The sequence below is a fragment of the Diachasma alloeum genome, unplaced genomic scaffold (genome assembly GCF_001412515.2).
Source record: "Diachasma alloeum isolate Michigan unplaced genomic scaffold, Dall2.0 Dall_scaffold_00550, whole genome shotgun sequence".
Classification (NCBI taxonomy): Eukaryota; Metazoa; Arthropoda; class Insecta; order Hymenoptera; family Braconidae; genus Diachasma; species Diachasma alloeum.
The window spans coordinates 398,647-411,808 of record NW_021680682.1 but is presented as its reverse complement, the minus strand read 5'-3'; the positions used below and the strand labels follow the sequence as shown (position 1 = coordinate 411,808).

General features: G+C 33.5%; 1 protein-coding gene across 11 annotated transcripts in view; it reads left to right on the top strand.

Annotated features, from left to right (window-relative positions):
- LOC107043172 (steroid hormone receptor ERR1) overlaps positions 1 to 11,916 on the top strand; it is a 49,396-nt gene extending 37,480 nt beyond the window's left edge. For all 11 annotated transcript variants that reach the window (XM_015264529.1, XM_015264527.1, XM_015264534.1 and 8 more), the window contains 2 exons: positions 2,957 to 3,159; positions 5,318 to 11,916. In XM_015264529.1, the coding sequence (XP_015120015.1) occupies positions 2,957 to 3,159; positions 5,318 to 5,656 (542 nt within the window). In that variant the 3' untranslated portion in view covers positions 5,657 to 11,916. The remainder of the gene's footprint in view (positions 1 to 2,956; positions 3,160 to 5,317) is intronic.
- Positions 11,917 to 13,162: the final 1,246 nt, after the last annotated feature.

The following is a 13,162-nucleotide window of genomic DNA, read 5'->3' as shown; positions in this document are numbered from 1 at the left end:
TACTAACATAGTAAAATGGTGAAATGGACCGGTTTCATCATCATTAGCTCAATATTGGTGGAGTTCAATCAAATGAAATCGTTACTATTTGCCAGTTATTATTATCAATTTTGATTTTCATAATTTGACATAACCCGTTTTGCCCCACCTCTATTGCTTATTAAGTTTATTTTTCTGAAATCACTGATTTCGAATTAATGAAATCATTCACCTTCCGTGACGCTCGAAATCACCGAAATCATTTTTTCTAAAATGACCGAAATCACCCGAAATCGAATTCGTTTCGAAATCATGGTGTCACTCAATTATGGAGTAGTAGCCCCTCGGACAGAATCTAAGTATTTCAGTGCAATGTCAGAAATGAGTAACTCAATAGCTCTGATTAATCTTTGTTTATTTTTGTTAGCAATTGATAATTGCAATTTAAAGTTCCCAATGCTCTGCTCCGAAAAGTTGTAATTTTTTTATGCTTCAAAAAATCATTGTTGGTTTTGTAGAATCGAGCTTATCAATCTGCCGGAGATCAGGATTGTTTTATGTAATTTTGTGATCACCCATGAATTGATTTGGGGGGGGGGGAGGAGAAACAAGTAAATAGAATGAATTAGTAGTCTCACAACAATTTCGTAACTCATTTAAATTTCCAAATTCACTTTTAAAAATTTTTGGCTGGAATTTCGAAATCTACGAAGAAACTACCAAAATTTCGGGTACTTTTCTTCGAAATTTTTGTCAAGTGCAATTTGAAGAAGAAATCAATGGAAAGTATAAATTCTTGAGATACTTAAATTTAAAATTAAATATTGCAATACTTAGTTCTGGAGAATTTTTGCGAGTTACGTAAATCCCTTTAGGCGCCATCGACAGATCTGCCAAACAATCAAATATAAATATCACGAGAAAGAAATGGAAGACACATGACTCTGATGTAGAATTATTGAACTTGGATATTCCTCATAAATTAAAAACAGAACAAGAAGGCAACACACACAAATACTAAAATGAAAGGCTGATCAATAAATTGATTTTGCTATGTTGGAATATGTGAGAGTGATTAAAACGGAACCTCTAAATATCAATCATTATTTTTCGAATGATAATTTCAGCCAACAGAATTGCGCCATTCGACGTTACATGGTACAACCTACATTGTATTCAACTGATACGTTTTTGATCATTTCCTCTCAAAGTTGCTATATGAAAAACGACATCTTTCAGTCAAGTGAACCTTTGGTCAAAACTGACACATCGATTACCCAATAATTTTGAAGTTCTTGTGGTACCATAAGTGAGAATTAATTGTGGAAATGAGAGTACAATGAAAGTTATGATGGATAACAAAATCTATCAAGGAGTGAACATTCTGAAGTCTAGTTGACGTCTCATTTCTAACCGGTTGAAGAGTTGGAGAATTGGAAAGTAATTCAAACAGTTTTCTACTTTTTAATTCGTAAAATGATTGAAAAAAGAAATTTGAAAAATGATTATTGAAAAACGCCAAATTTAACAGAAGGCCACCGTTTCCTCGAAATTTTCAAACAAATTTCCTGCCCAGAATTATGATTTTTCGAACCGAAAGCACATTGATCTTCATCATTTACCTTCTGGAGGTTGATGCGCTTCGGTTTGTAAAAACATGGATCACTTTCGGCAGGAAATTTGTTCAAAAATTTGGAAAATTAACTTCATTCTGTTACCCCTTAGCGGAACGTAACACTTAAGGGGAGACTAATATTAATTTTGAAAGTCACGAGCTATTGGAGTGAGATTTTTCATGCATTAAAGATCGATCATATATGTCTAACAACGTATAATTAGTGCAAAAAAATTAATTGTTTATGGTTTGTTTTCCCCGCAGACGCTTAAAATTTTAATAATAGTCCAGGGCCTCCAATTTTTGAGCTACAGAGGTGTTTTTTTTTCAAAATTTTTGAAAAAATGTGTACAATAACAATTACGAATTAGTTTTTTTGAGATTCGACTCCTATAAAGCTAATTTGGTTTTGTTTAATATAAAAATGTGCACCATTTATGTAAAATATGCAGAAAAATTATCCTTAAAATATTTAAAATATATTCTCGATTCGTTCAGAAACATTTTTCGGGCTATTTTCCATGAATATTATAATTTTTTATTAAAAAAGAAAAGCAATTAGCTGTGTAGGAGTGGAATTAAAAAAAACTAATTCGTAGTCGTTATTGTACACATTTCTTTAAAAATTTTGAAAGAAAAAACTTTGTAACTCAAAAATTGGAGGCCCTGGACTATTTTTGACATTTTAAGCATCTACGGGGCAGATGAACAATAAATAATAATTTTTTATGCCACTCATGCCTGAAACCGGCTGGATTACACACTCGACGCTTCGCGTCTCGTGTCTAATTCAGCCGGTTTCAGGCTTCGTGACATAAAATTTTGCTCAGTACTGGTTGGGAAATTTCGTCCTTAACGTGTGTGGTTACATCACTCGCCTTCGGCTCATGCTGTAAACCCCACACACGTTAAAGACGAAATTCCCCCACACGTGCTGAAATATACTATTTTTGCAGTAATTATTCGTTTATCTATATATATAATCGATCTTCAATATATGAGAAATCTCATCCCAATAGTCCATGACTTTTAAAACTCATAGTAGTCTCCCCTTAACATACCACTCAACCCTCTTTCGAGATGAGCCATTTCCAACACAAGGTATTTTCCGTTAGAATTGGTCGTCTCCACTCCACCACCCAAATAGTGACTTATTCTAACATTCACAATAAAATTTTAAATATCGAATGTTTTTATGATCAATAATATTACAAAGGAATGTTCAAAGACATTTATTGTAGGAAATTACATAAGCTACAAAACTCTTCATGTCCTGTATTAATGATTGAGAATGTCACCTTTAAAAACTTGAAATACCTAAAAAATTTTCATTTTATAAAGAATTGATGTTCTCTTTTACAGGATGGGCGAAACAAATACCAGGATTCAGTGGCCTCGCGCTGAACGATCAAATGCGACTGCTCCAGAGTACATGGGCGGAAATTTTAACGTTTAGTCTTGCTTGGAGGAGTATTCCCAACACGGGGAGACTCAGATTCGCCCAGGATTTCACGTTGGATGAGAGAGTTGCGAGAGAGTGTCATTGTACTGAACTCTTCACTCACGTAAGTGAAAAATAAGCAGGGGTTCAAGCCTATTCGACAGAAGGCATACGACCGTTACTTTTTGTCTTATCAGTCTTTTTCTTCCTTTTATTTCTACTAATTCCATAGGTAGTAAGCTTCCGAATGGATCCGTACCACTTCCCTGTTCCTAAGAGAGGCATACATACGCAACCACATTTTCTTTCTATTTCTATGTGGAAATTATTAACTAACATTTGATATTGAAGAACTTTAACCTTGAAAATTAGAGATTAGATTGCTGCATTCGAGATTGTTTGATGAGTGGGCCTATTAATAATTTTCTAAATCTGGTATTGCTGATTATCTCTATGATTTTCAACTAATATCTCATTTTCTTATAACAGATGCACAAAGCAGATTATTTTTGGACGAATTTTCGTTTTTCTAATTTTGATTGCAAATGATCAAGAATGTTATGAAACGTGAAGAAATGATGTCTTTGGGCTCATGTCTGTATGTATGACTTTGATGTGTTGTTTTATCTCGATCGGTCCAATAGTTCCTGACATATAACAACTTTTTCTAAATTTTTTCAAAGATTTTAAACATCCTGGGCAATTTTTCGAGTTTCTTCAAACAATTCATTTTCTTCATAAAAACGAGAAGAAAATCGAATGAGAAACCATCAAAATTTTCTACCACGCATAAAAACATTTTATTTAAAAAAATGTTTATATTTAAACTTTTGATAGAACGGATTTATATAGAAAAAATTTGCCGATTACGCCCATTCAAAATACAGACCTTGAATATTATGAGAGATATACCAAATTTCTACTTGATATATTCTTTTTGTCTCAAGTTATCGTGCGCACAAGAATGAAAAAAAAAGAAAAACGGGAATATCTCAGAAACTTTGTATGCACGGGTATACGTATTTTGATTGATCTAGATAGTGGCCGCCGAGAGAAGTATTTTGAAAAAAAATTGAAATCGGTGCAGTTGTTGAGATATTGAAGAAAAACGAAATTAGAAACAAGTTGTTATATCTCAGGAACTACTGGACCGATCGGGGTGAAACAACGCACCAAAGTAGAGCTCGCTCATAGCTACCATGAGCCAAAATTTCAAATTTGTATCTACAAATTTCACCGTATTTATGTTGAACTCTCTAAAAATTAATCACCAAAAACTCAAATCTGCACATACATACATACAGACATGACCTTAATAACATTCTAGACCATTTGCAATCAAAATTAGAAAATCGAAAAATCGACCAAAAACAATGCTTCCATTGGGAAGCAAAAAACCGCGAAAAAGAGTTTCTAGATTTCAGAACCAAGCTACTAATTTGAAAAATTCCTGGTTCTAATATGCATCGTACTGAGAATAAGGAACTGATTCTTCAATTCCAGAAGGAAATCTTTAATATCCAGGACAAAAAAAACTCACTTATATTAAGTGATAAAAGTTTTTGAATAAAGAATCTTTGAGTTCTCAAACTACAAATATTCGAAAGGGATAAATTTCTCCAATAGTCCAACATCAGTTCAATATTAATTGAGTAGAGGTGTCAGATGATATACTTTCAATAACAAAGGCCTTACGTAATGCATATAATTACAATTTTTGAAATATTCCAAGGATCGGTTGAACAAAGTGCGATTAAATAAATTCCCAGTTAACGGCCATTTGACCGACAATATTTACATTGAAACAAATATGCGTTAAATCGATTTATATAACCAGTTGGGATTGGTGCAACAGCTCACTAAACATAATTGAAACATAAGTAGTTCAATTTTTTAACTGGAAAGAATATTAATTCAAAAACGAGAATGTTCTCAATTTGAAAATCCAAGAATTCTAAATTGAACAACTAACTATTTCGAAGAAGAAAAGAACGTGCATCCATTTAAGTATAATTTCACTAAATTCAGGTAGAAATTACTAGGAATAAGAAGTTGTTATTTTTTATCTGATCAGGATAAGGAAAAACATCAGGAGATAATTTTTTTCAGTCCCTCAACCGCGTTAAATCTCAGGTTCACTTTCGAGAGGGTAAAGGTCAGGGGTTGACTAATTTGAGATGGAATACCTCAAACGGAAAATCGACTTATTCTATTCCGTAAATTATTTTCCGCACAATCAAAAAATCATGTATTAACCAGTATTTCTTGTTTATTCCTTTCAGTGCATCCAAATAGTAGAAAGAGTCCAGAAACTCAACCTCTCCCGAGAAGAATTCTACATCCTAAAGGCTTTAATACTCACAAATAGTGACATACGACTAGACGAGCCACAGTCCCTCTATCGTTTTCGTGATTCCATTCTTAACTCTTTATCTGACTGTGTGGCAGCAGTGAGACCAGGCCAGACGATGCGTGCGACCCAGAACATGTTCCTAGTGATGCCAAGTCTTCGCCAGGCAGATGGCATTGTCCGTAGATTCTGGTCTAGTGTTTACAGAACCGGTAAAGTGCCCATGAATAAGTTATTCGTCGAGATGTTGGAGGCTGCGAGCTATCGATGAGACAACCCCAGCTCGATTGGCCTCGATACATAAGTGCTCGAGATCATCGATTATGTGTGATTGAACTGAGAGTTGGGATATGGTGCTGAAATAATTATTTTTCAATAAATGAAAAATTCAATAATTACTGAGGGAGATGATCAGGGAGAGTCAGATGTAATGGGGAAATGAAGAACTGATGCTTTCACTCTTTCATTCATTATTGTGAAGGGCAGTGACATCTTTTCTAGGAATTGAAGATATCTCGATACAAAAGAAAACATCCATTTCTTTGACCAGCGAATATCGATTTGAAAAATCGAAATTTTCCATTGCATTATTTCGCACATATCCAAGTTCAAAGGAAACCTATTCCGAAAGATTTTCTGGCATCAAATTTTGAAATGGATTTATTTAATTGAGAGAGCATTTTTTCTTCGTTTTTTATTTTTTTTGTTTTGTTTTATTTTTATTTTTTATGAATATCTTCAGGAGTGAATTTAGAATAAAATGTTGATACATTTATGTTTGATACCGTACACAAAAATTATTTAGCCATTTGCGCATTTTTTTTCTATCAAACATTTAATTCAAATTCGATGGATCATCATTTTTCCCGAAGGAAAATTTTACTATTTGGGGATTTTCTTGAAGTCCTGTCGTACCCCATTTACAGGTACAGTGATCCATGGTTATTATGGATTAAATAAAATTGCATAAGTGAATGAAGAGTTGAAGCACCAGGGCTTTATGGGCAATGTACAAAAAAATAAGAAGGAAAAATGAGAACAAGTGATACCAGAGATTAACTCAGAGCGATAAATTCAGGCAGAGGATTATTCTCCAAATGGTTACCGCTAAGTAATGTTTAGTTATTAATAAAACTAAGAAAAATAAGAGAAGACCGAATGCAATACGCTTTTAGAGCTCTATTTTGGAATCAGTGCAGGAGTAGCAGGAAATGCTTCGGCAAGTATTTTGACCGCTGTTAGGTGTCTGGAAAAATGTCAACAGACATTTTTCATGTGGAATTATAAGATCTGCAGAAAAAGCTTTCTGACATTTTTCTCTACACCTACCAAATGCCGACATATTTGCAAAATAATCCGTATACATTTTTAGGACTTATCTCCTCTCCAATTATTTTCGAGATCTACTCCAAAATTAATTAATTGGATGTGAGAGCATACTTATACCACCGATACAGGATATTTCTTGACAGAATGATCTATTACACATTACAATGTTCCCTAATTTCTTGATACATTTGATGTTTTGCATTAAGACGATGGTCATAAAAGTTGTAATCTTCATTCTAGAATGTAAGTCTTCAAATTCACATTCAAAATCTATGAATTTTGTGAATCAAAATCTATCAATGCCATACTCTGAAATTATACCTGTCGAATTGTACGCTAAAGATTGAACATTTATAAATTTGAATTGTATGTGTAATGTGAACTTCAGATTGTACAATGTATAATTGAATTGGTACATTTCAGTTTTCTAGAATTCAATATCTATATCATAAGATTAGAATGTGAGGATTGCAATTTTTGTAGACGAGGTGTCAGTAAAAAATATCAATGTTAAAAAATTAAGGCAGTCCAGTGTATGTAATGGGTCATTTCGTCATAAAAGTGCTGCGTCGATTTTAAAGTATGTCGATGTCAAAGACGTGATATTCCCAGCGGGATTCTGGTGATCGGGATTGCTGGATATAGAACGGAATGGAGAAACGATGAAGAAAAATTGATTATTCGTTACTGTGCCATGTGGGACATTGAAGAGTTTATTCAGGGATCTTTATTATGTGATTATTATTGTTGCTCGAAGTAAGACATGGGTAACAAGTGGATCGTGTGTGGTCAGTTCTGGAAGTGGATTTATAGATTTTTAAATTGTTATTGTGAAATAAAATGTGAAAATTGTGCAATAATTTTCTCTTTTTTTTAAGAGTATGAAAAATTTTGTTGTCTGTTGAAACATCTTGTAACAAATATGATTATTCATTTCGATAATTTTGCGAGTTAAATCCACACAAGATCAGCCCCACAAGTTTTAATGAACCATTAATTAATCAATCAACCAATTATATAAAATTGCTAATTAACTAGGTTGCGAAGGGGTAGAGGATGGGGAATGAGTGCAGATATTTTGATCAAACTATTTCGTGTATACTTCTGGGGTAGATGGATTTATAACATTGTAAATATTATTGAGCTAATTATTTCATAATTTCCAACAAATTCAGGTATTTTAAAATTTCCGTCGGAACTTACTCATCTCAACTTGCTAGAAAAAAATCATCTAACTCAAACGAAATTTTAAAACACCTAACTCATTAACACTGATTGAATAGTGTTCAATTGATTGGATCAAAAAATAGTAAATCTCTGATATACTGAGAGGCTAAAATCATGGCAGCAAGATAGAAGAAATAGTGTGAAGAGGTCAACAAGCACTGTGTGGGAATTACTCTTGCAATTTTTAACAACGATTAGTTTACATGCATTGTTCTCACGTTTGAAATTCAAAGGCTTCTGCTCTATCATCTTGATAGATAAGTGCCATATGGAATTTATTCCTAAATATTCAACTTTCCACGCTTGGAATATCTGGATAGATTTGGTCTTACGCCAGAGAGATGGAAATTTTGAAGCAAAATGAAATAACAGGATTGTTGAGTTCCATGTGTCCCCTGGGAATTATAAATGCCGGAATTGATAACATATAGGCAGTATTAATCAGTGTCCATGGAGTAAAACTTTCAAATTGCACATTGAGATGAATGAATTCTAATGGGAATTTTGCAATACCGGAGTCTATTCGGAAATTATGAAATACTTTCGTATTTTTAAAATCGAAATAATTTTTCTTTCATTACAAACCGTCGATTTGTAGATCGAATATATTTCAAAATAATAGATTTGAAAAAATTTATCAAGGAACTTTTCTTGTAGGAAATATGATGTCATACACAAAAGTCTTCCGATACTTTTCATACAATTCACTAGCTATCGAAATATTTACGAAATATACTTACGAAATTTCTGCAGTTATGTCTCTGCTGAAATAATTGATCAGAGAGATGTATAAAGGCTGTTGAGCTACGGCGAATTCTTCAGGACTAATTTTCAAAAAATTTCGTAGTAATTTTTCTTTCATCATTTTCTTTTTCCTTTCACTGTTTGCTCTAATTGGAGGTGATGTAAATATTTGTAAAAAATTCCCAGGATTTTAGTCTCCCCAGTTTATTCAGAAGAAAAAAAATAGGGGGGAACTCTCTATTGAACTGTGATACATCCGCACTTCGACTTTGAGGAAATGAGGAAATACTGCAGCACATGAATCCCCGAGTGAGTCTTGCTTATTATAGCCGTGCTTCAAATTTCAATCAGTAGCGAAGTGGTAAAACGTATAATAAAATATTTCATATCAAGTAGCTTTAGGGAAAAATGAGAAAAACATCTTAAACGACTTTTGTGTTTAAGGCTGTTTATTCGAAAGCGCAATCACTCAAAAAAACATTTTCTAACAGATAGACAGATTTATCTCCTGCATTTTCTCTTTTAGTTTCAATCGACCAATCCTAATTGATTATTTAGGAATAAAATACAATAGGCACCAAATGCAAGCGCGAGGTTATATGGGGCTTCAAGTTCCAAATATATGCATTATTTTCCTGATTACCCCAGGTTTTTTCTCGGCCATTGAATTCAGTATAATTTTCCATACTGCTCTCTTTTGCTACTTTTATTTTAAGTCTTGCAGTGGGTCAATTATGAATTTGAACGAGAAAAAATTCGTTTATTACATTTTGTCAAAGCTACTACGTATTTTTTCTCATCATCAGAACTGTTGGTTTTATATTTTCCCCCATCAGTCAAGAAAAAATTACAGAACTTTCCTCCAATATGAAAAAAGTCGCGGTTCCCAAGATGTATAAACATCCTTAAAATCACATGTTTCTGTAATAAATGTATCGTTAACAACAACCTGAATGAAAGATGAAAAAATGAAATTCTTGAAAATTATGAAATCAGTGAGGATTGTGACGTTTTTGAGAGCAATAATGATGGGTTGGTTCAAGGAAGTTGCTTAATTTTAGATTCTGTAGAATCCGACTCGGAATCAGAACTACTCGAGACAATACGGTGACGTTTAGAATGTTCCTTCATATCGTTCTTTGTGAAGTCGGTCCCTGAAACAATTTTCGACGTAGTCTTATTTTCGACAAATGAGTGACTGATCACTGCAAGCTTCTGATTCCGACTCAGAAGAATCGTAATCAGCAACCAGCTCAACAAACTGTATTCCTTTGTGCATGGTCGTTTCCGTTCTAGTGGCATTTTTTTGACAATCGACTGACTGAACTATGGGATTTTCTCATTCGGAATCGGAAGAACTGTAATCAGCCAGCTTAAGGATGTATTACAGCCTTTTCGTAAAAATTCACGATTTTTGAATTTTTCTGGCACATTGTTGATGGGATTGACGTGAAAAAATATACCGTTTTTGCATTTTATCATTGCTCGTGACTCATGACTCACGAAATTTCATGATCGTGGAATCATTTTCCTGCGTTTTTTCTAAAACTTTTCGGAAATTTACAAAACTTTAGAACAAATGCAGGAAAATGATTGCACTACTATGAAACTTCGTCACTCCGTCAATAGTGATAAAACGCAAAAACGCTATATTATTTCGCGTCAGTCCGATCAATAATTTACCAGAAAAATGAACAAAAATGTGAATTTTGGTCGAAAGGGTGTGTACATCCTTAACAAATTGTTTTCTCTTGTGCATGGTCGCATCAGTCGCAGAAACTTCTGCAAAATCAGGGGCCTGGGTAATTTGTGTTTCCCCTGAAACCATCGAACTAAGCGTCAATCGGCTGTGGGACATTTTGCTCAGGCCTTGCTTCGTCCCCTGCTTCAGTCATTGACGAAGTATTAGTTCCTCTTGTGCACATGATGCATAAATTGGTAATGTTCAACTTGGGATGAAAGGTTACTTCTGGCACTAGGTGATGAATTATTTCTTCAGAAATATATTTACATTCGTTTATCTTCCCCACATTTAATTTTCCATGTGAACATAGCAGATGTGCAGTATCTACAAAGCCACATGGTGGAGAGACTGAAGACATTAATTTTTTGAGAAATGAGGATGGAATCCGCAAACCTTTCTCCCGATTGCCGATGTTTTTGGACCCGTCCACTTTACACTGCTACATGAAAGAAAGTACTTCATTTTTCCACTGGTCTTTGTTGGTAATCCTTCTCAAATGAGTCATGTTCATGCCGTTGATACATTGGGGGCTGAAAACAGGACCATTTTGATCTGCACACATGTACGGGGATTAACCCGTACGCCGTAGCAAGTGTTGTTCACTTGAGTCCTCTTCTGATTCACTCATTTCCCGGATTCTTTGCCACAAATCGATAAATAAATGAATGTATGAGAAATATATTACAAATAGAAAAGTTTGAAATTTTTGCACTTTTCATACGTTTGTCAAAAAACCTCAATGTGAATCTTGCAGATAAAAGAATTCACACAAGGCGTTCTACACACCGCGGGCACAACACAGACACATTCCGCCGGCTAGTGCAAAACTCTCAATGAGGATTGGTTTTACGAGACAAAGTGAAGAGACTGTGTTCGCAGAGCCAAAGGGGCGTAAAAACACATTTTTTGCGCTTCTTTGGTTCTACGGCGACGACATCTTTTATAAGCAATTTTTTTGATTACGAAGAAAATCTTCGGACAATTTCCCATAAATCCACCAATTAGCAAGGTGATTCAGCAACCAATGATACTATTTTGTTACGTTTTACCCCTTCAATTGTCAATCAATTTGCTCCTCAACTTTCTACACCTCTTGACTTTCTACTGATTAATTTTTATCGTATGAACATTCGTTACGGTTGTAGAATTGAATTTCTCAGGGTCTTAAAATAAATGATAAATAACGAATAAAGAGCGATAATTTGAGTTGATAGAAGTTTGAGGGAAAATGGATGTGAATTTATTGATGAGGAGTTGGAAAACTTATTGTTAAAATTGTGTAATGGGAATATAGATTATACCCCAGTGGAGCATTACTATATTATTAAGGGTGTCAGGTATATAGAGATTGCAACAAAACCTAAAGATTGTAATTATGAAATGATAAATGAAGTCAAATAATGTTAAAATCTATTTTAAGCAGATGAGGAAAAATCACTCGAAGCGGAGTTTATTTCAATACAATAAAATATTTATTTCTATTTGAATGATTTGGTTCTTTTCATTACGACAAAAACAAGTTCTCGTTCAATTTGAACGCATTATTTCGGTAAGAAAGAGGTTGAAAATAGGAATTAGCTAATTTAATTTTTTTTGTAAATATGTTGAAAGGGAGTGAATCTAAGCGAAATATGTTCAAGAGTTCTCCTTAGCGGCTTTTGAAAAACTAGGAAAGGTGCCAGAAACTGAATTTCTTAAACAATTATTATTAATGTGTACGAAGGAACTATCACTTAAAATCTTAAGTAAGATGACGAAAATTTTTGTATTAATTGAAGTTAGTCTTTTGCAATCGTTGACTGCATTTTAATTGTTTCAATAAGCATACTGTTGAAAATTGAGAAAAATGAGAATTAAGTTTTCTCAAATCAATAAATGAATATTGGAAACCTCCCTATTGATTTTTTCCAAAAAGTTGATACTCAGTAGAATATTTTGCAAAAAAATCGTTGAAAAATAGTGAAGTTCCCTATTAATTAAACGCAAAAACAACGGTAAAACTCTACATTTTTTCAATTTCTTCTACTCATGAATACTTATTATGTGGAAATTCGGTACGCTAACAGGTTCACTGTTAGAAAATTACACTTGAAATTTCAAGTTAAAAAACTTGAAATTTTTAACAACGATAAAGTTACATGAAATTTCTGTAGAATTCTCCATTGACAAATCAGTTAATTTCTTGAATATTCAAGTAATTCTCGATTTTAAGATTCATACGGCACTGAAAAACCTTGATAATGTTGATAATTCAGGCAATAACTTCTCTGAATTTTCAATCTATTGAAAATTCAATTATGTTTGATGTTCATTTCCACGATAAATTTGAAAATTCAAGCTTTCATTAAAAAATCAATGGTTTTTTAATATGAAAAACCTAATTTTCTTGAATTTTCGAGATGAATGAGAAATTTAGTAAACGTTTTCGATTGAAATTGAATTCAAACTCACAACATTGGAAATTCAGATGACATTGTGACTGAAATTTCAAGAAATTTTTAACAGTGCTTCTTTGTTCTTCGAAATCCAATTGCGGAGACTGCTTAACGCACGTGTCAGGTATAAACCTATAGGGCAAGCCGAAGGTAGGGTTTGTAGTCATATTCATATTTTCCAATTAGTACGGTAATATATTATAGCAGAACTTCATTGACAAGATCTTACCGCGCTGAACTTGATTTAGTTGTTCAAAACAAACTTCTCGATTAATTGGTAATACCTTTAGAATGAGTA